At 41.9% G+C, this 26709-nt stretch overlaps 3 protein-coding genes across 3 annotated transcripts; 1 reads left to right on the top strand and 2 right to left on the bottom strand.

The window, feature by feature from the left end:
• Window positions 1-87: 87 nt before the first annotated feature.
• scn1bb (sodium channel, voltage-gated, type I, beta b) lies at window positions 88-4748 on the bottom strand (the record flags this gene model as incomplete). The annotated part of the gene is made up of 5 exons (XM_080532377.1): window positions 88-157; window positions 499-640; window positions 1131-1371; window positions 4091-4257; window positions 4700-4748. 5 exons carry the CDS (start codon window positions 4746-4748, stop codon window positions 88-90), a joined length of 669 nt encoding a protein of 222 aa, XP_080388503.1.
• A 6682-nt stretch (window positions 4749-11430) lies between these two features.
• Window positions 11431-14649, top strand: zbtb22a (zinc finger and BTB domain containing 22a; the record flags this gene model as incomplete). Its single annotated transcript, XM_080531728.1, has 5 exons — window positions 11431-11526; window positions 11713-11933; window positions 12452-13298; window positions 13478-13908; window positions 13939-14649. Exons 2-5 carry the CDS (start codon window positions 11718-11720, stop codon window positions 14647-14649), a joined length of 2205 nt encoding a protein of 734 aa, XP_080387854.1. The 5' UTR covers window positions 11431-11526; window positions 11713-11717.
• Window positions 14650-17940: 3291 nt separating this feature from the next.
• Window positions 17941-24494, bottom strand: LOC308158757 (myelin basic protein-like; the record flags this gene model as incomplete). The annotated part of the gene is made up of 6 exons (XM_080532452.1): window positions 17941-17991; window positions 18859-18942; window positions 20981-21001; window positions 21756-21785; window positions 22492-22593; window positions 24375-24494. The coding sequence occupies 6 exons, from the start codon at window positions 24492-24494 to the stop codon at window positions 17941-17943; spliced, it is 408 nt and encodes a 135-aa protein (XP_080388578.1).
• Between the last annotated feature and the right edge of the window lie 2215 nt (window positions 24495-26709).

Raw genomic sequence — 26709 nt, 5'->3', positions numbered from 1 at the left:
ATTACAGTCGGTTGCATGAAACTTGATAAATAGATCTGGTCTGCCCCTCTGTTTGGTTTGACTTCATGCTGTAAATACATACCTGGGTTATTCTGCGACTTGAACGCCTGCACAGTTGTCTTTCCCTTCCCCTGCTATAGCTAAATATTCCGCATTCCTGGGCAGAGAGAGGTAATGGTTAGCATATCATCATCAGCTTGACTTCAAAGAGCTGACATAGAGAGGACAATGTGAAGACGGCAGATGGTGTGTGAATGTGAGGGTGTGTGTGTGTGTGTGCAAGAACTGAATGTGAGGCATTGAATACGTAGGCACAAGGGGATTGGGAATTACAAAAAAGAAAGAAAGTGAAAGAGACTAGAGAGAGAAGAATACAGAGCAGAAGTTTAAGAGGGAGGACAGCAAGATAACATAGAGGCAGAAATAGAACAGGGAGAGGATGTTAGCGCTTGAAGAGAGATGATACAGACAGAGGCAGTATAGGGAGTCACGACTCACGCGCTCTCTCGTAAGGCTTCTTCTCCTGCCGCTGCAATCTTCCTGTAGCAGTAAACCATCTCTATGAAGAGCCAAACCTGTAGGCCGATGATAGTCACATACATCATCACTTCAGACACGATGGACGCTGTCCCTCTGGTGGCTAGAGAGAGAGAGAGAGAGAGAGAGAGAGAGAGAGAGAGAGAGAGAGAGAGAGAGAGAGAGAGAGAGAGAGAGAGAGAGAGAGAGAGAGAGAGAGAGAGAGAGAGAGAGAGAGAGAGAGAGAGAGAGAGAGAGAGAGAGAGAGAGAGAGAGAGAGAGAGAGAGAGAGAGAGAGAGAGAGAGAGAGAGAGAGAGAGAGAGAGAGAGAGAGAGAGAGAGAGAGAGAGAGAGAGAGAGAGAGAGAGAGAGAGAGAGAGAGATGGGAGAGAGTCAGAGTCAAAGCACTCACCGAGTACCACAGGGACTGGGGGTGCTTACGAAGCACTTAATGAGCAGCAACACATTTGGCCCTACTCCTCTCAACAGAATGGCCACAAAGTGCATCCTCTACGACCAAAAACCGCACTTAAAAATGTTTCACATCCTTACTGATTCGTATTACTGGTTGTGATCATGGACAAAATGGATTTCCAAAATCGTTTGAACTGCACCTTTAGCCACCACTGTCAGGTGTACAATCTTGCTGACAGTCGTCTGGTATTCGTAGTATTCGTAGCTGAGCAAACGGCTGAAGACGCATCGGTATGTGCCCGAGTCGTTGAAGGTGACATTGAAGAGGTAGATGGATCCGTCCTGGATGTCGTTGCTCCTCTTGCTGCCGTTCCAGTCCAAGCGATACTCGAAGCGATCGTCTATGATGATAGCGTTCCCATCAAATTCGTAGCTGTATATCTGATGAAGCAATAATAATAATAACTTTTTATTTGCATATTAGCACTTTTCAATGACATCAGGCTTAAGCAAGTGGTAGTGGGAATATTTTGAGTTTCACTAAGTAGATTGCTACCTGTAGGCTATCTAGTTATGGAGATATCCGAGATCATGGACTGATGTTTTCTCTCAATAGAATACAACATCACGTTCTTATGGAGATCTCTATCCACAGTAAGATCATGGACTGAATTATCTTGTTTTACAGGATGCATCTTTGTCTCTGTTGTGTGTGTGTGTGTGTTAAGGGATGGGCTCTGGGTATTCACCAAGACAGGTTTACCTAGAGGATGTAACCCTAACCCTAGCCTTGTAAAAAAGCACCATATTATACTGTGGTGGCTGAGTGTGTTCGGCTGAGTGGCTGAGTGTGTTTCATATGGGCGCCAGAGCAAACGGGTAGTACTGGACTAAATGGGCTACTATAGAAATCAGAGCAGTTTTAGATACTGTACACTGTCAAATAGAAAAGCATCATAAAATGAGGCCTCATTGGAAGTGTTCCTATATGACAGTGTGCAGATCTCCATCTTACACTGTATTTTTTTACACTTACATTTTAGACATTTGGCAGATGCCTTTATCCAAAGCGACTTATAACAAGTATTTGTCTAAAATGAATCATCCATACATCAGTCATTATAAGAAAAACACTTCAACAAATGCTAGGACCAGGGGCACATTGACAGTCACAATGCTAGAAGAAGGAAGGATTACTTCCTTCTATACTACAGTATATAGTCATGTGAAGAAATTAGACACCCCATGAAATTAAAACAATATCTATAGGTAAAGGTGATGTAATTGAACCAAAACAATGTTTTGTTATAATTAATTTAACACAAAATCAACAAAGATGCCAATTCCTACTGAGGGCCACCATATAACCCAGCCATCAGCCACTGGATCCGGAGCTTTCTGTGGTACAGACCACAATGGGTGAAGGTAAATAACTTTACATCACACCCTCTTGCCCTCAACACAGGAGCCCCACAGGGCTGTGTTCTCTCCCCCTGGCTCTTCTCACTATACACAACCCACTTCACATCCACAGACAGTTCTATTAAAATAATGGAGTATGCGGACGACACAACCATCATAGGCCTCATTTCCAATAATGACGAAACCTAGTACAAGGTGACCCAAGCCATCACTTGGTGCACAAGCAATGACCTCATACTTAATACAGCCAAAACCCAGGAACTTATCATTGACTTCCGACGCAGGCCAAATCCCAAACTTCCCATACAAATAAACGGCGACCCCATCACCTCTACTGACTCTTTCAAATTCCTTGGAACATACATCAGCAATAATCTGAAATGGAAAATCAACACAGAACACATCATTGCAAAAGCTCAACAACATCTCCATTTCCTTAATAAAAAGTTCTGGGTAAACAACAACTTCTCATCCTGTTTTACTCAGCCATCATCAAGTCCATCATCACATCCTCTATTACAGTATGGTACGGCAGCACAGACAGTCAAACACGGATCAAACTACAGTGGATTGTTAAAAAGGCATCCAAAATCATAGGCAAACCACTCCCCTCAGTTGAATCTCACCCACAGAACTGTAAAACGGGCAAAGATCATCTCTGATCCCTAACATCCTGCTCATCACCTCTTCCAGCTCCTCCCCTCACGGAGGCGCTACAAGTCATTGTCCACAAAGACTTAACGCTTCACCAACAGCTTTTTCCCCATAGCCATCAGGACTCTGAACGCCTCCCTCTAGCCCCCACCTCACTGACATGACCAACATGCATACCATGATTGTCTGTTGTTGTCTATTTTTTTGTCTGATGATGTCTATTGTGCACTTTGTTTTTGTCATCTGTGTGCTGCAGAGAATAATACGCTGTACTGAGAACAAATTCCACCGGCTTTGGTCGTGTGGCTAATAAACTAACTATCTATCTATCTATCTATGCCTTAATAGCTGGTATCGCCCCCTTTGGCTGAAATAATCTCAACTAGACGTTTCCTAGTACTGTCAGCTACAAGTCTCTGACATCGACTATTATTACTAGTATTTCCCACTTCTCCATGCAGAATTCTTTCAGCTGTGTGAGGTCTTGCATGCACAGCCCATTTCATATCACCACATAGAATCTCAATAGGATTAAGATCCGGACTTTGACTTGGCCATTCCAGAACTCTCAATTTCTTTCTTTTGAGCCATTTGGTGGAATTACTGGAATGTTTTGGGTCATTGTCATGTTGCATGGTCCACATCCGCTTCAGCTTACATTTTAAACAGATGACCTCACATTTTCCTCAAGCACCCTTTGATACAATAAAGAATTCATAGTGGATTCTATGAATGTGAGCAGGCCCCGCTACAGCAAAGCAGCCCAAACCATGACATTTTCACCCTCATGCTTCACAGAGGTTCTTGTGTTCAAATGCTGTCTTCTGTTACTGTGCCAAATAATTCAACTTTGGATTCATCTGTCTATCAATGCATGTTCCAGAAGTCCTGGTGTTTGTCTCTGTGTTCTCTGGCAAACTTTAGTCTTGCCCTGATGTTTTTTGTTTTCTTTACAGCAAAGATCAAATGTACATAAAAACTAAATATCAAATATCAAAATTTACATTTAAATATCTTGGAAAAGACAACGGTCCTATCTTTTTCACGCCAGTAGTATATGCTGTTTTTCAGATTCACTACTCACATGATCAAAGATAACCTCGCCTTTGTTTCTGAAATACCAGTTGACTGTGGCAAACCCCTGAACCTCGCTCCTCATCTTGCAGGAGATGCAGCCCAGTTTAAACCCTTTCCCTGCCACGGCCTCCGTGTCTGAGTCCACTTCTGCACAGGCCCCATAGCACAGAGACACTGTTTAGAGAGGGGGGGGGGAGACGGAGAGAGAGGGAGACAGAGAGAGATGTTATCAGTGCTTTCTTCAAATATTCAGCCTTTGAATTCAACAGTACAGAATACCCATATGTAGGAATGGTCTATGGACAGTTTATCCCATGGAAGCCTGTTGCCTCATATTTGTTTGTATTGTATTCATGTTTTAGCATGACAGTGACAGTAGGAGTGCTATATAACACAAACAGACCTGAGCAAGCTGGCATTCACACCTCACCATTGGTGTCATCCTTGATTAGTTTTTCATTTGGTAACACAAAAAATACAAGTGCAAGACTATAGGTGGTCAACCCACAGAGTTGGTCTTATCCCAACACGTTCTCATTCCCAACTCGTCAAATATTGCAGCTTGGGCAAGGGCCCTTCTCGTCACTATTCAACGCGTTAATGCTTATCCACTCACCAAAGAGCGCGCAGAGTAGGGACACGAGCAGCAGGTGCACAGCAGACATGTCCTCAGGTATGATGCAAAAATATCAAAAAAGGATTCAAATAGTCTCTTCGAAGTCTTGAGAGTGAGATATTCCACTGGGATGTTAACCAGAAAGATGTTGTTTGGACAAAGTAAAAAATGGAAAGGGTTGAAGTTGCTTTATCCTAAACGGCATCAGAAAGGGAAAAAGTTAACACACATTTGATAATGTGTTTACTACTTAAATGACATGAACCACGCCTTCTATTGTACCCCTCCAGCAATTTTAACCACTCCCCCCGCGTTGTCCTGTCCAATCAAACCATATATCAACAAACTTTCCTGGAGTGACAGCCTTTTACAGTATAACACTTCTCTTCAGATTACATGATTATTATTAACACCAAAGAGTACTGAGTTTATTCACTTTCTTAATATACCTATGTGTTGTTTTGATTAGCTGTCCTGTTCATGCACAGTGGTTATAAACTGGAAACATGTAACTGGTACATTCAATATTTGTTTACAATAAAAGAGTTTAAGATGTTCACATAGGATTGCAATTAGAGCTTATGATACAAATGTCACCATAAAAGTGAAAACGTATGCATAGGCCAGGGAACATGCGTTATCGTCATGGGGGTGCAAATATATCTAAAGTCCTCCCTTAGATATGACTGCACCCAAGAGACAAATTGTGATATAATATTTAAATCTAACAACTAAAAGTGCTTCAGTTATTTGTCTCAAGTCACCGACCGTTTCTATTGCGACACTGAACTGATAATTGCTGCTACAAGACCAATACAAAGGCGTGTAATCAGCAGGCCTCTGTCTGTACTCAGGCTAAGCTATGTCATCCACATGGTCCTGGCTTTTTTGGCATTTAATTATGAAGTAAATCTAGAACAATCTGGCAATTCTGTGCCTCACAGTCTTTCCAAATCTATATCCAGAGATGTCATCTTCAATTCCCAGAGAGCCTAATATCAATTACGCCTACACTTAGCTATCATCCCCTACTGGCAATTTATACCAAATGCAATTTTATGCTCTAGACCAGATTGCTTCTCTGTGATATTGACATAATCAAAGGCCAGCGAAGGCACGCAAGCACGCAAGAGGATGGATTTTAACCTAACCCTAAATGCGTTTATATAACCGTCATATCTAACATGCCTATTTGACACGTTACTGTAATACACATTTGCACATTTATAGTTGTAAAATACACATACAATATCATACCATACATACAATATAATACAAAAGAAAAGGCCTAGTTAATCTATCAATGCTGTTTTGTTTAGGACAACTGTACTCTTGTAATGTGCTCTTTCTAATGATTATTAATTAATTAGCATTTTCTCACATTGTACAGTCCTGGAGTCCCCCCTCCGAAAGAATACCCTCCTTTCCCCCGATGTGTCCTCTCTCCGGAAAAAAAGGTAGCCTATCCGTTCCTTCTCTGATGGGTCATCGAATGTTTTCATCAACATTGACAGTCCGAGTGAGAAAAAATATTTCACCTATCTAATGACCCCGGAGTTGATGCTTCGACCGGGCTGGCTTCCCGAATAATTTCCGTAACGAGCACACAGGACCATAAACGCAAAAAAATACCAATATATAAACGAAATTCAATGGAATCTCGAAATATAGCCTACCGATGATCGCTTTCTTTACGCGCAGACTCGACAGATTGTGTGTCTGCAGTGGCGCCTCTGTCCGCGCCGCTCGGAGGATGCTGCGGACACACTGCGGTAAATGCTTGAGAGGCAGCAATGGACGCGTGCTGGAGTGTACACTGTGATGTGACGATCTAATGACATTTCCCGGGGTTTGCTGATGTGTCCTTTCATGTAGGCCTACATTTATTTAAGTAAACGTTATGTTATGAATGGCCAAGTCGCCTATACTATTGAGAGAGACAGAGAGAAAGATCTGAATCACTTTGAAAACATCATGATCATCCTAGGATTAATCCTGGAATGTAGGCTACAGGCCAGGGTGGGCCTTTGTTATCTGATTATTATGTAAAGCCAAAAACATTTATAAAACCTCACTTGCCTCCTACCAGGTGCAACCCCTGCTCTGTCCTCATGACCAATACAACCAGGGAGCCTGTGGCAGGATTCTCCCTGTATAAACACCATAGGTTGCCTGGCACCAACAGTACCTGGTAGCCTGGCACAGGTGTGCCCTATTTACGTTTGCCATATCTGTCTTCAGCATATAACTGGCTAGCAGAAGTGTTTTGACTTCTAAAGGAGCTAATTTCTCAACAACAAAACATTTATTATTATACATAGTAGTAAACTATTCGGGGCATTAGGAGAAAAATAGATAAATATGTTACAGTTTTTCCTCAATTGTTTAAACACATTTCCTGAAGCTATAGTTCAATTTTTCTCAAAACTAGTTAACCATTGTCAAAACTCCAAAATCTCTTCTCAAAACGGATTCTTTCCACCAAAACGATACACACTATATGAATATATCTTCATGAGGCCATGTTACATATTCAAATATACAATTATCAAGTATACAATTGCGTATAAGTTTATTTTTTTCCGGTCCCAAAATAGGTTGCAGTTTTATGGTACTACATACAGTATAAAGACTGTTGCCATTCTAATACAATACTGTGAATATATCATATAAATATTTCATTGACAATCATTGTTTCAGAATTGGATACAATGCACATTTGTCTATCCAATGAGCTCTAGTTGGGCTAAACTCACAACCCAGTTTCCCACAGTCATACACAGTCAACTTACACAAATGTTACCTTTTGGCAAAATTCTCAGGCTATGTTCAGAATGGCATACTAGCATACTACTCATACTAGATATGACGTAGATTTTGAGTATGCAGTGCATTCACACTGTATAGTATGTGAAATTTGAGTATGCGAGAAATCTAATATGTATACTAGATTTTCCTGAATCTTTGAGTATGCCATTACACCACACTATTCAGCTACTCAATCCCCAAAATGCATTGCTCTTCAGTCTTGTCAAACTGCGTCATACAAACTCGTCATACAGTTGTTGTTTACATTCCTGTCTGTAGATTTGAGTGTGCGGATGCTGCTTTTTTGTACTCTATTGGGGCTTTTCCACTACGGTGCTGACCTGGTGCTGACCCGGGTAAGCCCGCTTCGTTCCCCTTTTCCATTAGTCGTCCCAGGTCGGTTCGGTCCCAGGTCAGCTCGCTTCTTTAGCTCCACATCGACCCCAGGGTCTACAATTTCATATCCGGGTCTCTTTGCCAGGCTGCGTGTGACGTGTGACGCTGCACACCGTTGATTGGTCAATGGAAAATCGTCATCCCAAGTCCATATTTATTTCTTCACTAACCGCCATCTTGAAATACCACATTCACTCTAGGAAAATGTCATTATTAATAAAGATTCGAAAAATTATGCTGACCATCGTATTATCTTAGTTTAATGTCATTTCAATGAATCATAGAACTTTTATTTACAACAAGCACAACACAAAAATCGCTATTATGCACCGTCTTTGTCCGTGAATAACTCCGGCTGTGGAGGTGGTACAAACACAATACTCCTTTGCTAACTTCACCATCTGTCTACGGTCATTTTGAGCCCTTAACCACCGCGCTGACACCCCGAGAAGTTATGCTTTTAACCGTAAACTAGATGAACCGGGAGTTCACCCGGCTGCTGCTGCTGTGCTGTCCAGCCATTTTCACCGTTCACTCATGAGTCAAATGCCGTAGATTCGCGTCTTGTCGGCGTTTCCCGATGATGATACTACAGTTCATAAAGCAGACAAGTGAAGGCAGTGGTTTTAAGGGTTCAAAAAACATGACTTTATTATGTGTACATAGCTTCCTCTCTCTCTTTCTCTTTCTCTCCAAAAAAATCACTTGTTGCTGTGTACAAGCTTTTTGCCAGGCTGCGTGTGACGCGTAACTCCGCCTACTATCGTCTACTCCTCCTACTAGTCCGGGTCGGTTTGTGTATAATGGAAAACCAGAACTGATCTAAACCGAACTGGGCCGACCTGACGCGAACCGAACTGGGCCGACATGGGCTGCTGATGGAAAAGCACCATATTTGATACTCTTCTGCTGCAGCACCTCAGCTAAGTCTGATCACGGATGAGCGCTGGTATTTTCATTATATTGGGAATTTACATGGTGAAATGCATTCTTAGATGTCTATCGTCATGATTACAAAGATGACACACACACACACACACACACACACACACACACACACACACACTATTGTAGCTTCAGAAGGAACAAGTTGTTTTTTATTGTGCTTGCTGTAGTAAGCCACACTATATGTTATTGCTCATATATTTTAATGCTGTTCTTTTACCAACTGCTAAGACAACAATATAGTAAGCTAGTTACTTTAGCTAGCTAAAGATATTGGCCCCCAAATCATTTTACAACTTGTTTAGCTATTAGGCCTATGTTCCGACATTTCTGTCGAACTAGTAACGGTATCTACGGGTATCTATGGTAACTAGGTAACCTAGCTAGCGAACAGAAGTGGGGAAAAAACCGTCAGATTAGATGTAGGCTATAAACAGGTCATTTTGATAAACTGGACACATTTTGGGAATATATATAGTTACTTTTTCGCCTGAAAACATATTAAAACTTCATAAAATGGCATGTTAACATTTGTAGAACCAAAATTACAGCTTTTAGCCAATGGATTTAAAATCCCCGCTGCCGGCCGGTGCGAAATGCATTCTGGGATGCAGTATGCATACTGCAGTGTGAACAGCGAACTGGTATTGGCATACTTATTATGAATTTAGTAGGCAGTATGTACTCATTGAGTATGCTAGTATGCAGTATGCCATTTCGAACACAGTACTGCATTGATAAATAAAATGGAAAAATAACTAAGAAGAAAATGTTTACACTTAACTGCCTTTCTGGAGATATAATGATGAAATCTGTGCACAAATACAAAAAGGTAAGAAAGCTAATTCTTATGTGTTACTGTAATACAGTAAAATGTTCAGCTGACTGAAATAGGCTAGGTGCACATCTCCACTACTTCCTGAAAGGCACCTGGCATGAACATATCCTGTCTCACTCTATTGGTTTATGAATGAATGAATGAATGAATGAATAGTCTTTATTGTCATTACAGTACAGGTACCAAACAACGAAATTTAGGAGGGGTGGCTCCCCTGGTGTTAGGAAAGAAAAAAAACCTTTAAAAAAACACTTTAAAAAAAACACAAGAAGGGAAGGAGCTGGTTTACATAAATAAAGGCTATGTACACTATCCACTATACTATACTGTACAGATAGACGACTAGGGTTGTCATATTGCACATAGTGTTATTGCACATTTATTTAAAGTGTCGCAGTTTGCAGGCTTGAAATGTACATATTTGTGCCTCAGCACTACACCTGATTTTTTCAGTCCAGCAGCTGCCATCAATCCGTCCAGACTGTCCAGGGCCCAGAACCTAGGTCTTTGCTGTGTTCAGGGCCTGGACGGCCCTGGGGTAGAAGCTGTTCTTCAGTCTGTTTGTCCTTGCGGCCATGGTCCTGAACCGCCTTTTCGAGGGCAGCCGGGTAAAGTGTTCGTACCCAGGGTGGGTTGGGTCCCTGGAGATCTTGGAGGATCTTGGAGGCCTTTAATTGATTAATCAGCTGTGCGGTAAACTGTTGGAACACACAGTGCACAGCTGATTAATCAATTAAACCAATAGAGTGAGACAGGATATGTTCATGCCAGGTGCCTTTCAGGAAGTAGTGGAGATGTGCACCTAGCCTATTACTGCAAAAAGCCCATAAACTAACGATGTTCTCCCTGAACAAGCAGCGGGGGAAAGCGCTTGTTGGAGTGGCAAATCCACCCCTGGCATCTGCATGGATGTTGCCACACTCCTCCATTGCCTGAAAAGTTTATACAGTACAGTAGGCTACACATTTCATAAATGTAAGACAAAACAACTTTACTCTAGATACATTTCTCTATGCACTGTAGATATCCATAGAAACCATAAAGTGACATGACTGTAGCCTAATTACTGTAGAGAGTATAGAAGAGGCTGAAAATTAGCTGGACTCGCTGACCCCAGCTTCGGCCATTATTAGGCCATGATTGAGTTTATGGTCAAAGTTGAGGTTGCCTGAAGCCTCTTTTATGCGCTGACACATCATTTAAGTCATCATTAAGTGTTTTGCCAATTGAATTTGAACAGGTGAGAAGTGAGTGAGACCAATTGGTAATTATGGTGTGGCATTTTGTGTTTTCCAGGTAAACAAAGTGTGCTTAATGATTTTTGAGTTCTGCAAAAATGTGATTTAGAATGTCTATTTGAGTGAAAACAATGGCATCCTTGTACTTCGGTTTTAGCAGTCTGGAGTCTTGTTGTTGATACATGAGCTTCAGGTTTTCAGACTTGTGTGCATACTTCCATTTCTTGTGTGTATACTATGGAGAAAAACTGGTAACATGTTTATACCAGCCAGTTATACGCGACTGTGTAGGCTAGGCAAGCTTGCACCCCCGCCCAACTTTTCACACCCCACCACTCGACATGTCATGGGTGATGGAACTGTCGAGTCATTTTGTACGTTTGAAAACGAGAAGGAAAGGGCGAATACGCAACGTCGCAGAAATGTCCGGTTACTGAATACGGTTCTCGTTTTTTTTTCCACTCGAATGGGATAATTTGTAAATTGATGTCAAACTGGTAATAGCATATGCTGACTCTCGCTGCGAAGTGAGAACCCTCATACCTAGCTAGCTAGCTTGCTAACTTCCTTTATTTACCTCTAATCTGACCACTGGTCGTGCGGTAAGTGAAATGTGCTGCTGAATGTAGCTTTATGATGGTTGCAAAATATATTTGGTTAATATGTAATGTATTGCATAAAGCGTGCGTACTTTTTCCTGAAAGAAGTCTACCTTCCGCTAGCTTAGCTAACTGCTAACTGGCTTGTCATGCTAAACCTGTGAACATTTTCTTTCTCTTAAATTCCAGGCTTCATGGAACAGGGCTGTATTATTGGCAGCGGTGCTAGCGCCCCTGCTGGTTCGGTGGTGCAAGTATGCTTTCCTGGTGTACGTGCGACAGTGTTGGATAGCCTGAACCGACAGCGGGAGGAGGGCAGGCTCTGCGACCTCTCCATCCAAGTGCAAGGGCAGGTGTTCAGGGCGCACCGCTGTGTGCTGGCTGCATCCTCACCCTACTTTCATGACCAGGTGTGTCTGTGTGTGTGTGTCATACAAGTCGGCAACCGACAGACCGTTCAGACTTTTAATTCTGAAAAATGTAAATAAATGTCAACTTTGAAATGTTCAATTGTTGAAAATCAATGACACACTCGTTAGTGTGTAGGCAAGGCAAAATATTACAATGCAACGGATTCGGTGAGTACTCCACACTACTTCCTAGGTAGTAGTGGGGATTACTCACCTAATCCATTGCATTGCAGTGTTTTGGCTCGACTAGCGTTGAAATGTATTAAACATTTTCAGAATAAAAGTCTGAACATGTTGATTGGTTGGTGACTTGTTCCCGGTTTCACCAGCTGCTGTCATAAAATGTGCACAAGAGAACGATATCCAACTGATGTTGTTCAGTCAGTGTTGTTGCTTGTGAGAGTGGGGAGCAGAGTCAGTTTTTTTCTATCTCCTCATGTGAACACCTATTCTACATTGTTTCTAGATTCAATGCAAAAGTCCAACTGTGAGACTAATCTGTCACTCTCTCTCCCAAGGTGCTACTGAAGAATGTAACAACTGTGTCTCTACCCTCTGTCATGGACCCGGTGGCCTTTGAGAGCGTCCTGAGCTCAGCCTACACAGGCCAGCTAAGCATCGTGCTTGACGACATTGTCAACTACGTGACAGTGGCCAGCTTCCTTCAGATGTGGCACATTGTGGACAAGTGCACGGAGATCTTGAAGAGGCCCCGACCCCCAACAGCAGGCAACCTTGGGGAGGCTGTTGCTATAGCAACACACCACGGCACCTCCTCCAGGCAACAGTCCCCGAGCAGCTCTGACTGCCTGTACATGGAGAGGGAGGGCAAAGGGAAGGAGAGAAGGCCCTACGGGCAGGAGCAGAATGCCCTGCCTCCCTTGGCCACATGGAGAAGGCCCCAGCAGTTCCCCAGATGGGGCCGACCCCGGCCCCCCTCCCAGGCGCCCATGTCTACGTCTATGTCCATGCCAGCTCAGCACCTGGCTGACTCCCAGCTGGACTCTAACCCTGGTGGAGAGAGTGACTACTCCAGCTGTGAAGAGGTGTGGATGTCCAGCAACAGCAAAGCCAGCCCCTTTGGTCATGATGGGAGAGGACAGGACCATAGTCATATGATCAGGCATGGTGGTGGTGGGTTTCCTGGCGAAGCTTCAAGACTGAGGGCCAGACTTCGTCAAAGGGGGGTGCCACCCACCACAGAGAAGCTGCATGGCAGGGATAGAGGTAGTGGGGAGAATGGAGAGGGCTTTGAAGGAGAGCTTCAGGAGAAGAGAAGGAATGAAAGAGGGATTGAAGCAGATGAAGGAATGGGAGAGGTGGAGGGGGAGAAGAGGGCCAGGTCAGAGCGGATAGGACACTCCGGTAAGTTCTGTAGAGTAAAATGTGAGACTAGAACGAAGATTTTCCTGGGTAGATAATACATTTTTGGATGTTGTTCATGCATCTCTATGTATTCATCACATCTCCTTTGGGCTTAGATACAATCTTTTACCTTTCTGACTGATATATTATTTTTACATTTTGTGTTTCTATTTCTTCAGGAGATTTCCATACCAGTGAACACCAAGGAGTTCAGCCAGACAGAAAAGTGAGTTCAGAGGAGTTGTTGAAGAAAGAGGAGAGAAAGCTTGGCAGAGGCTCAGACATGACTGTTGAAGCAGAGGAAGTGATTCCTGGCCCTTCCTGCCCAGGCCCTACACTTTCCACTCGGATGCCGTGGCAGGCCAGTCCCTGGTCTCAGCAAGGAGCTAGGCCGCACAATGGAGAGGATGAAGAGGAAGAGGAGGAGGAGGAAGAAGTGGACTTCAGTCGGTTTGCGGACGGTGCCTTTGGTGGGGACACCTACGATGAGATTGAAGATGGCACGGGACAGGTTTCCCAGAGGCCCCTGGTGCCTGCCTCTCCTGTTGACAGTGAGTTTAACCTGGGGGCCCCAGAATTGAACTGGCACTCCACCAATCTGGGGCAGGGTGGTGGTGGTGGTGGTGGTGGTGGTGGTGGTGGTGGTGGTGGTGGTGGTGGTGGTGGTGGTGGTGGAGCTCTGACCCCCACCTCCAGCCGCCACCTCTCTCCCCCATCCCCATCCCCTGCTCCGGCGTTCCCCCCTACCTCCTCCTCACCCCCCATCCCCTCCTCGTCCTCCTCCCTCTCTCTGGCCGGGGCGCCTTACACCGGCAAGGTGCATTTCTGCCACTGCGGCAAAGCCTACACCCTGAAGAGCATGCGCGACCGCCACGTGAAGATGCAGCACCTCAACCTGCGTCCCTTCGCTTGCCCTGTCTGCGCCAAGTCCTTCAAGATGAAGCACCACCTGACCAAGCACCTGAAGACCCACGGCGGCCTGCGGCCCTACGAGTGCGGCCACTGCGGGAAGAAGGTGATCTGGAGGGACAGCTTCCTAAGACACCAGGCTCGCTGCGTGAGGCTGGCCGCCAGCTACGACGGCTCCACCGCCACCAACAGAGACAACGCGGCGCCCGCCAACATGGACGACGGGTACAGCTACGGGTTTGACGAGGGGGAGGGGTTTCTCTCTGAGGGAGGGCAGGTGAAAGTGGAGCAGGTGGACTTTCATGGGGAGGTGGAAGGCGGGATGAGTGGGTTGTTGTCGGATGTGTCTGGGGGGGGCGGGAACGAATTGGGGACACACTCTGCACCGAGGACGCTGGTTGGTCATGGCTTTAAGGAGGAGGCCAGTGAGAGATTTAGTTAACAGGTGAGTGAGAGGAACTGTCTGTATTCGTGGCCAACAGCACCTTTTTGGGGGGGAGTAAAAGATGGTTAGGATCAGGATGCTAAAGGAAGCTGGTCATGTTAAGAGTTCATGTTAAATTATGCTGTTCATGGAGAGAGGGAAACTGGTAGACTCAGACCTGGGGGGTATTCCATCAACGTCACTAAAGAAAAATCCAGGCTTATTTTTCACAAGTCTCGTGAGAGTTATCAAAATAAGCCTAGATTTTTCTCGTGAGACTCAAGCCTTTTCCTTGAGCAATTGAATGGAAAGTTGATGGAATACCCCCCTGGGTCCAAAAGTATTTGAAATACTTTGGGTGTGTTTGTTGGGGTGCTTTAATATATTGTTTATTATATAGATTTATTGTAGGTTTTATTGATTTTTATGGGTTTAATTGTACCAAGAAAGCTAAATCAAGCGTGCCTCAGGTATTTGAGGGAATATGTCTGGGTGGGATGCAGGGCCCAGCACACTTGAATTTACTCTAGGCTCATGATGCTGTAAATGATGCTGTTTATGGTCCATGTGTTCACCACAATCACTCCTCTTATTTTGTCTTTTAATGGGCATCTCAGAAGAGGGAACAAACTTGTTACTTGCTAAATGTGAATCATTTTGTGAACTGTGATGTGAGCACCAGTGAGTGTGTATTCAAATGAACCTGTGTATGTACACTTATATGAGGAGCAGTGTTGTGAATGTAATTGAATCTCAATAAAATCTTGTTTGCACAGATATTGTTTAAAACAATACGTTATCATGTTCATTCTTGTGTCAAATTGGTAAATTGATTCCACCAACTACAGTAGTTTACACCCACCAGGAACTGACAAGTAATCATTGAGAAGCTATGAGGGTGTTAATGAAGGTGCTTTTTGCATGCTCTGCTCCTTATGATGTTGGAACAGTTCTGCAACAGAATGTTTTGCAATAGAATGCTTTTTTAAAATGTTGATACAGTTCTGCAATAGAATGGTTCACAGAACTCAAAGGGAACACAATCTCTAGCTAAACAGTCAGTATGATCTCATAATTCATTTCTGTACGGGCTGTAAAGCCAAGTGTGATCACACGCACACACACGTTTATACTGAGCAAACTGTTCCAAGAAAGCCTCCAGCATAACATAACAACATAAGAGATCAGGGGGGTATTCCATCAACGTTGCTAAAGGAAAATCCAGGTTTATTTTGATAAATCTCGCGCAATCCAAGCCTGGATTGTCCTTTAGCGACATTGATGGATTACCTCCCAGGTATTGTATATACCGTATACATATTTCTACAACAGCATGTTTGGATACTGGATTCTGATTGGCTAGCAACAGTGGTAAATACCCCAACAACCTTCAGTTCAGACCGCATTTCCAGTATCAATGCGCCTCCCAATCAATCTGTGCTGACCTACAATGCAATCGTTGATCTTGTTTATGGGACTATATTCTGTGGCGGAATGATATGTATTCTGAAACGATTAATGATTGTAAATAAAAGGTCTTGAAATGCCTTGAGTCACCATGCTCGTAACCTCATTGACACCAGGATTTACTAGTTTGGAAAATGATGTTTGAAAGAGAGTTTTACCTTTTCAAAGTGTTACTCAATTTAGGGCTTTCAGGGCTTCTGATCTTAAATCAGACTGTTGATACTGTGATTTGTAATTTACTAGTTATCCTTTCTGAGAGCTTCCTTTGTGTTTTGGATTTGACATTTAAAGTTTGCACACTTCATAACTTCAGAGTAATCAGTGTTTAAATGGTTTCCTCATGTGCAGTATTAATGAATAATCAATAATTAATCAACAATATGTTAAAGTGGAATGTTAACAGAGTTAAACTTTGGCCATTTTAAAATCTTTATTTCAAGTTAGGCAGAACACATTACAAAACATGGCTAGAGAAACACAGCACTCTGGTTCTCTATGTATCAATGTATACCTTTAGCACCACCAAGTGTATATTAGATTTAGCACCCTCTGAAAATGTGATGATTTTTAAAGGTTTTTAATCATACTTTTACACTCAACACACAATAACAGTAAACATACAAGCTTATGTGCACATGATGGAGGTGACACAATGAATGAAGCACATAATAAAATGGAAACATAGTTTGAGAGAGAATTTGCAGAATGACATGCTCTCATTCACCCCTTAAGTTCCTTTGCAGATTCCTCTGGCCTCTAAACAACTTACCATCTGACCATCTTTTGGACTCAATAAGCTCACCTTCCCTCTATTGATTTAAAAAATACATGAACGGGATTAAAACCACAAATATAGAGATTAGTCATTGAAGAATCTGTTAAGTACTTGTAAAACAGCTTTGAGAGATCCATAAAAGTTTCTAACAAGAGGCTAGACCAGTGCAGGACTTTTCAGTGCACTTTGAAAGGGCATTTTTCATTCTAAGCATTTAATAGACTTGGCTATCTTAATAGTGTACACATTTGTGATTTAAATGCCTAAATTAAAACATATAAAGTAACTAAACCAAACACTGAGTAGTTGCTATTATCTACAGTATTGGAATCTGTATACTGTAGGTATGTTTCCCTTACTTCTTCAAATACAAAAGCCCTGCAATTCATGACAACATACTTTTCACAAGACAAGTTTGACCATTGCAGGTACAACAACAACAACAACAACAACAACAACCACTAACACTTTACACCTTCTCAGACTAGATTTTCACAGAGATACTGACAGACCAAACAAAGCACTGGCGTCTGGGGGTGGTGGAGGGGGGGGGGGGGGGGGGGGGGGTGAGGGGATCTTAAGAAAAGCATATTTCCATGTGTTGAAGAACAGACAATTAATGTACAAAAATGCAGACACATGACTTAAACTCACTGATAGCAGACACTAGCATCATCAGAACAACATGGTGTTAATATAGCCCATTGATCCTGATGCTACAGATGTGTAGCATTTCCAAAATAATATGAAATCCCTATGAACACAAATCTAGAGGGCAATTTTCCCTCAAAGCTAGAATTATGAGATTCGACAGACAACAGTACCGAACAACAGCTCTCACTCCCAATGACTGCATATACTGGGTTACTAACCTTAACCCTATCTCAGCAGGCTAAATATTAGGTGCCAAGATTGTGTCACTATCTGGAAACAAAAGGAGACTGGTACAGTATTAGTGTGTTAAGGTTGCAGAGGGTTGTTGTGAGTCTGTCAAATGGAGATCTCCTTTCTCTTCTTCACCTTTTCCCCTCTCAGTTGGATCAGTGGGTTGCTCGTGTGTGGAGAGCTCAGAAGATGGTGCTCCAGCGTTTGGGGGGTGGACGGGACTTGGTCTCTCCCTGTAAACACAGGGAAGCAAGACGTCAGATGATTTACGTTTCAAACATTACATGCTACAACCATAGGAAGACATTTCATCTATTTAGACAGTATTATAGCTGTCAGTGCAAACAAATAAAACATATTTATTACAATGCATGTAATGGGTGAAAGAGTGTCTCTTTAGAGTTGACAATGGCATTGAATCCCCCATGAGACAATAGTGTCTTTTAATTGATCATGTTTTCATTTTCTTTTCAACTTCTGTGATTGTCAAATAATATTACATATTATGGGATTCAGAGATAGATAATGCGTACGTTCCAGGGAAAGAGGGATGAGGTAGGTAGGGTTTCACATGTTCACATAAAAATCATACAGCAGTGCAATGCAACTGAGACGTAACTGAAAATGCAAAAATAATGTTATTTTTTCATGACTTTAGTAACTCTTTCGTGGAATGAACATGTTGTTAGCATACTGTATCACGGTTGGTATGGTATCATCATAATTAGCAACCTTTTTGCATAAATGGATGATGAATCAGGATGGATATGACATTAAGGTACAGTACAACACTGCTTACTCACTGATCCCTGATGATAGCATGGGTATCATCACTGTTGTATTGAGAGGTGGACACAAATAAGAAACCAAGTTTATCAAACATGCCTTTTATACATTGAAGTCCTTCGTGATTGTTGAAGATTGTTCTGTGTAATTGTGTATTGTATTTGTATATTTGTATATCGTATATTTTTAATTGTGACTCCTGACTGCCAAGTCTGGAACAATAAAGTAAACTGAAACTGAGCTGAACTGAACTGAATTGTACATTGTAACCGTATACCAAAAATCTAGTTGTATCAAATGTGTGGAGAGCTTACCAGGTTGAAGATTCTGGACAGTGTGCTTTGGTCTCTGCGACGTCTGTGGGGCGACTTCGTACTGTCAGGACGTGGTGACGTGGCCTAGAAAAAGATGCATTATAAACACTGATGGAAAGTTGCTGGACCTGAAACCGTAATGCTGACCTCAGGTGGGAGGATGATGTAGGGAGAGAGAACACTGAGATGTTGTTGAACTACTTTGACAAAAATCAACTTGAATATAGTTTGATAAATATAATGAACAGAAATGTTAGGTTATTTTCTAGCAAAAAAATCCTATAATTTCATTCAGTGTTACTGTAAAGGAATGATATGAATGAGACAGGAAAAGAGGTAGCTGAAACATGACCACATTTCTGATGCATGACAGCGACCTTTAGGTGGGAAAGATGGAATACAAAAGCATGCATTTAAATCAGAAGAAAACATTGAACACGTTTTGTGAGCAGCACTGTCAATGCACACTGACAGCTCACTCTGTGGACGAATGAGAAGAGGTGAATGAAAAAGACACAAACACAACACAGGTGGGATTAGTGAGTCAGGAAGAGAGAGGAAGTAGAGGAAGAAGGAGGAAACTGTTGGGGTCCCTGAGAGAGCATCTTTACCGGTTGCGGTTCAGAAATAGTCGAGCAGTGTCAAAGTCATCCAGAAGCAGAGAGCCACTCTGGATTGAAGCAGAAGTCATATTGAGATACAAAGAAAGTTGATCCCTAGATATTTGTCAACTTTAATTTGGTGAATGATTACATTGTAATGAAAGTAATGTTTGATGTTGACTTATACTGGACATGAGTGAATAAAATGTGACAGCAGCTGGTGAAAGCAGGAACAAGTCCGCAACTGACCAAATGTTCAGACTTTTATTCAGAAAAATGTAAATACATTTCAATGTTGTTGAAAATCAATGACACATTCGCTAATCAAGCCAAAACATTGCAATGCAGAATAATCCCCACTACTCTACACTAACTAGGTAATAGTGGGGATTATTCACTGAATCCATTGCATTGCACTATTTTGGTTTTACTAGCAAGTGTGTTTTCAGAATAAAATATTTTGATTAGTTGGTGACTTCACCAGCTAATTGTCACAAATAGTAACTCACACTTCAGAGCATCAGAGTCAAGCACGGTTCAGCACATCCTTTTACTGTATGTCAGACAGAACCTGGCTATTTGTTGGAGGCGCAGTTCAAATGTAAAACTAGTCAGGTTTGAGGTTAGTCAGCCAGCCAGCATCTTCGGGGCCTCCTCTAAATGGTACATTAGCATGCCTCTCTAAACACGTAGAACACACACATTTCCATTGTTGGGTTGTCAGCCTAGACCTCTCCTGGCCGCAAGGCGTGCAGATGGTTAGCAGTCTAATGTGGACAGGCACCTCACACGCGCGCGCACACACACACACACACACACACACACACACACACACACACACACACTTCAACTGCTTCAACTGCTTCACTGCTTCAACGGCTTCAACTGCTTCAACTGCTTCACTGCTTCACTGCTTCAAATGCTTCAAATCCTTCAAATGCTTCACTGCTTCAACGGCTTTTACGGCTTCACTGCTTCACTGCTTCACTGCTTCAAATGCTTCAAATGCTTCACTGCTTCAATGGCTTAACGGCTTCACTGCTTCAAATGCTTCAAATGCTTCACTGCTTCAATGGCTTAACGGCTTCACTGCTTCAAATGCTTCACTGCTTCAATGGCTTAACGGCTTCACTGCTTCAAATGCTTCAAATGCTTCACTGCTTCAATGGCTTAACGGCTTCACTGCTTCAAATGCTTCAAATGCTTCACTGCTTGACTCTGAATACTGATTAAAACATGTGGTGTAAAATTATGTTTTTAATCAAAAATAGAAAGTCTTAACCTCTGAACCTAATCAGGGCATTTATCTATGGGGACTGGTGTGAAGAAGTGTCCCACAAGGGGAGGGAGGAAGAAGAATTGGGAGAAGACCTGGTTATGTCAGAGTTGGAGAATAACAGACATTGTTTACAAAAGGACATTAGAGGCTTTCTTCATAGGGAGCCATTGTGATCTGGTTACACACACAGAGCTGTGAAGTCAGTGGTGGTGTTTTTTTAGGACTGAGTTTAGTGACCTACCAAACCCAAGACGTCCCTCCACTGGACATGAAAGAGAAAGAGAAAGGATCATGAAGATCCATTTAGACCTGCTGGAGCAATGCTTGGATATGCATGTTAAAAAGCACGACTGAAAAACAGGCCCAAACAATAAAGAAAGAGATTTTAGTCATATATTGACTGTGAATTAGATAGCATTAGATTTTGAAGTAGTTGTGCCATGATATAATGGGGCGGCTGTGGCGCAGGAGGTAGAGCCGGCGTCTAATGATCACAAGGTTCAAGCCCCGGCTGGCCACATGTCGAAGTGTCCTTGGGCAAGACACTTAACCCCAAATTGCTCCCAATGAGCAGGCCGGCGCCTTGCATGGTAGCTTGCCGCTATTGGTGTGTGAATGTGTGTGTGAATGGGTGAATGGGTGAATAAGAGGCCATTGTAAAGAGCTTTGGAATAAGGCGCTATATAAGTCAGTCCATTTACCATTTATATAAGCTGGCTGAAAGTTACATGATAACTGACATGGTATTCTATGGTTAACAAGCATTAGCATTGTATGTAATATATTTCAATACCATTTTGTTGACAAAGTATGTCAAATTTACCAAGATTAAAGACAGTATATTGTCTCTTTACACTGTAAAATGAGGATGAATTAGATTACTTGTCAAAGGCCTGAATAACCAATATCTCTGAAAGAAATCTCTAAATACTGATGGTGATGGGTAAGGAAAACACCCTACACATGTTCAACCACAGTATTGACAAACCAAATATGTCAGAGATTGAGCTACTCACCTTGGACTTGGGACGTGGAGATGATGACACCTGAGGAATGCAACACAACACATCATCATCAGACTGCTAAATGCATCTGTTCTGTGTGGAGGACCTTTCCCTTTGAAAAGCCAATTATACATATATAATATAATTGTACTAAGTATTCCACTAATTTGAGTGTAAAGACAACTGGTTTGCTCCAGATAAAAACCTATAGTTAAAAAAGAAAAGAACAGAAAACTTATATACGTTTGAAGCTCAATTGAGGTACTGCCCTGTACTGTATTTGTGAGTTCAAATGCTCAATGTTTTGAAATTGGAAATCAGAGACTTCAGAGAATCCGATTTTTAAAATGAGCTTTTTGTATTTTTTGAGACCCAATGTTAACAGGTGAATGGAGGTTGCTGAGTTATAACCTTGTATATTCAATCCAAGTTACAATTTTAATAATAATCTTATTTGTAAAAGCCTACTGATGTTACTTAAGGTAATACACTCTCTCACAGCTCAAAGCTTCAGGTAAGACAAATACCACAGATAATTAAACTAGATCATAGTCACATTTGCAACAACAAAAACCTTAAAAGCTTGTACAGAGTAAATAATGAATTCAATATGACACTGTCACATCTCCAATGCATTTAGCAATAAAACAGGTTTTGCACTGTAATACATATAGCCGCTGGTTTAGCCGCTGGTTTCCCTACACTACGTGAAACAAGGGGTAGTGAGGTGGCCATCTCAGATACTCACAAAGCTCCTGAAGAAATGCACTACAGCATTTTCATCGGTACGACGGCGAGAGGAGTGCTGGGCCTTCTGGGGTGAGGTGGCCAGGTGACCCCGGAATGACCCCTAGGGGGATAAACAGAGGTCAAACACACGCCGAGGTTAGTGACCTTGGATGTTCAGGATCAGTGAGATTCAGGCTTTTTCATGATGTCAATCTGCTCCATTACAAATCAAAATACTGTCCTTTTCAACAAAATGTAACTTTTAAAATATTTGCCCCTTATAAATCCTTTATAAAGCCACTATTAGTTAATAACATTTATTTGTATAGCACTTTTCCTGAAAATGTTGCAGCTCAAAGTGCTCCTATCATTATATAATCATAATTTAATTATTTAGTCATTTAAAGGCAATATTAAAAAGATGGATTTTTAGTCTTGACTTGAACATATTTGCTGAGGTTCCATCCCTAATGTAAACTGGCAGTGCATTCCACAATTTGGGTGCATAAAATGAGAATGCAGCCTCACCAAATCTCTTCTTTTGTACACAGCTATCCTTTATAGGGGATGAAATTGCTTATTCATGGTTTATGAAGTATCTACTGTATGTAGGTCTTATGAAGGGTTTATGAAGACCTGTTATGCCTTCGTGGAGTTACCTTGTTTCAAGAGGGTTAGCATGTAAAGTGATATCCAATAAATATATCCAATAAACTGAAATAATAAAGAACCATATCACATTTTATTGTGATTTAGATATGAGATATGTAAAGATCAATCCTGCAATCCTGCCGAGGCATCCTTATGTCCACTCCTAAAATATTGGCAAACAATATTGAATGAAAAAGTTGTCTAATTCTGGTCTCCACCCACTACTGTGGGTGTACTGTATGTAAATCACAGTTGAGCCAGCCCACAACAAATTGAGATCCCACAACTAAAAGTATTCCATTGTCATATCTGACAGTGTCTGTCACAACTAACAACAGCTGAGTTAATAAGATGGGATACTTTCTTAGTTTTTCTGTGGTCCTTTGGGGAAATGTAGCTGTTTGCCATACTGTGGATCTGAGTTACAAGGTCATACCTATCATTAATACATCATATGAGATACAACTGAATGTGCTTTAGATGCACACATACATAACACTAAGGATAAAACTGGCTACCCTGTGACATTCTTATCTACCTATTCCCTGGTTTGTTTGAAAAAGCAGGCTTCGAGAAAGAATCTCTGAATTATTTGGAGATGTTTGACTAGCTTGACTGACTAGCTGAGCAGGAAGGGACAACATGAAACCTTGTGACACAGAGAGCACAGGACGTTTGTTTGCTTCACACAGAAACAACCCATTTGAAATGATGTTTGAAATGATGTTTGAAATGATGTTTGCAAGTATTATTGTAAAGTAAACCAACGCTGATCACATGAATTAAAACATATCATGAACTGTTTCTATGCAGTGGCTGTATATTAGACACAGATTATTCTAACAAGTGACAGCTAACATCCTACATACAGCTCAGCTACAGAGCAAAGCAGTTTTGGAGTCAGTTTGAGGTCATTCCTGATTCAAACCTAGCAGCATATAATAATATTACAACCAATGATAGAGTGGAATTTTAGAGAGGCTTGAAATGGGAATTCCAGGAGTGCAGTTGGAAAAGATGTTGATACTGAGTTGAGTTTAATTGAATATTGCATCTACGTATTCGGTATCTGCAGTAAAAGCTACCTCTAAATTTCAATTAATCTCTTGTATGACCTCAGACACATCAAACAACATAAAAATATACCTACATCATATACCTGTACGCATTTGCAGAATCCTTACATATATCCATTAGTCATACACTAAAACTAAAGTATGGGATGAAACATCTGAAACCCTGGTCACTCACCTTGGTCCTTTTCTTTTTGTCTCCGCCAAAGAATTTGCCAATCTGGTCCATGAGGCCTGGGCTCTTCTTTTTCCTCCCCAGCCCAAAGGCACTTTGTCCTGAGGTACTTGCTGTGGCCATGCTGGGTGTAGGTTGGTTAGCTTGGGTGGGGTCAACCACTCTGTATATCTCTATCACACACAGGGACCAAGTTCTCTTCCACACAATCCAAACTCTTTTTATGTTAACACCCTGCCTTGCTTCTGGGATACTTCTTAACCCTGCTGACGTGGAGGGGCAGTCTTTGAAGGTGTTGTCTCCCTGTGCCCCAGGGCATCATGGGAGATGAGGCGGGTCGCGGGGCGTGGGTCAGGTGCGGGAAGGCGGCACCAGACCATGACCAGCGGCGTCCATGGTGGCCTGACTCCAGGCATTCTTTGAACCTTCAGAGCCTGTGGAGTCAGTCACGGCCGCCCTCGACATGGCCCAGCCATTGTTCCCTCCCTCCCCATCTGCCTCACCCGGCCAGAGGGACAACAAGGGTTATCTATGAGGCTGAACTTGGGGCCCTCATGCAAAACAGTCTCTGACACTAAGAGGGCATTGTCCAAATGGACCCCATATATCGCTTTAATTGATTGTATTCAAATAGCAGGACAGAGATACATTCCCCTGTTTACCATATGGAGGTGACTGTGTATGGAGGTGACTGTGGAAAAGGAAACACGTAATGCAAACACAGGTTGAGGCATGTGGAAACAAATACATAACCTAGTTTTGAGTGAAATAATTAAAACAGGATCAAAGTTACAGGTCAGCTGTAGTACTGTACATGGAAAGAGTGTTCCCCTGCAATACAGTACAGTGTAATTTCCTTTTTTTTTTAACAAACACCAAATGCTACTACTACTGATTTACTCATTATTCATTAGAAACTTCAATGTATTTACCAGTTATGACAAAAACACTCAATATATGTACTGTGTTTCTTGTGTTTCTTAGAACGTTTTTTTCGAGCGCATGAGACAAATGCCTGATCCTGTGGCAGAGCGAGTTGTGTTAGAAAACACCCATGCATTAGCATATTCATATTTAGGAACAGATGCCTTTTGTTTTTGGTGCTTATTTATAGTGAACAAAGAAAGCGATGTCACAAAGTTAACTTTCAGCGAGACAACTTTACAGTACAAACATTTTGACGTGATGGGGGATGGTGTGAATACCAATATTGAATGCAGTTATCAAAGCTAAATGATTAATAATGGAAACCATCATGAGAACCATCAGAGATAGGCCAAAGGTAAAACTTTGAATCCACTGAGCTAATTGACAGACTCAGTTTTCCCACAAACTCTGCAGCCAACAGAAAAGCAAAGATTAAAAATTTGACAGGGTTCCAGGGTTGCTTTAAAACATCAGAAGTTTAGCCTAAATAGAATGGTAGGATAGTGACGGAAACAACAACAAAACAAAACAGTTTTTTCCAGATTATGAAAGTGCATTGTAAGCTTTCAAATGATGTGTCATACATTGAAATCTGAAGAAGATATCAGTGCTGCCAAGTTTCACCAAAAGTTTGGAGTGAGATTTTTGGGCGGTGGAGCGACCCAAAACTGTGCACGTTTTGTCGGCCCCTCTCTCCCACCCAATTATTTGTGCTAGTTTCCTGCAATTTTACATGTTGTTCATAATAAACCAGCACAAGAAATGAAAATAATTAACATTTTATAAAACAATAAAAAAATTCAGACAATATATCATATTTATGAAATCTTAATAAACAAATACAGTAGCCTACAGACTCTAAAATAAAAATTGGCCCCATCAACAGGACTCAGCCCCTTGGTCAGCAGCAGAAAGACCCGTGGTCATCATCTTATATACAGTGCATTGCTCATAGATGGTTATCATGTTATACAGTACATACCAGGGTTTTTCCTGGGTCAGAATGAGGGCTTGGTGGGTGATTTTGTGCGTGCACAGCGCGGCCACATTTTTTTTGAGGGACCCCCAATTGTTGTATTTGTATTGTAAATTGTAACTATTAATAATTATTATTATTAATAATGTACCTGGTTATGTTACTGTTATGAAGGCCCACAATTTAGAGCCAGTTAGTTTCCCCAAATCAGCCCTATTTTGCCCCTGTTATTTCCTTAATTATTTTCCATACTATTCATGTACGTTTTCATGAAGGTGTATGTATTGTTATTGTAATTGTATAAGTTCTGTCTTAGATTTGTTCAGTATTGTGCAAGCGCCAGATTAGTGGGCGTGGTTTTGATTGGCGTACGTGACTTGATGTATGTCCGGTTGGTGTCTATAGCGACGGAAGTGGTGTGTGCGTTAGAGTGAC

This window comes from Nansenia antarctica (assembly GCF_963989245.1).
Source record: "Nansenia antarctica genome assembly, chromosome: 5".
Classification (NCBI taxonomy): domain Eukaryota; kingdom Metazoa; phylum Chordata; class Actinopteri; order Argentiniformes; family Microstomatidae; genus Nansenia; species Nansenia antarctica.
This window is presented reverse-complemented; position numbering and strand designations above follow the sequence as displayed.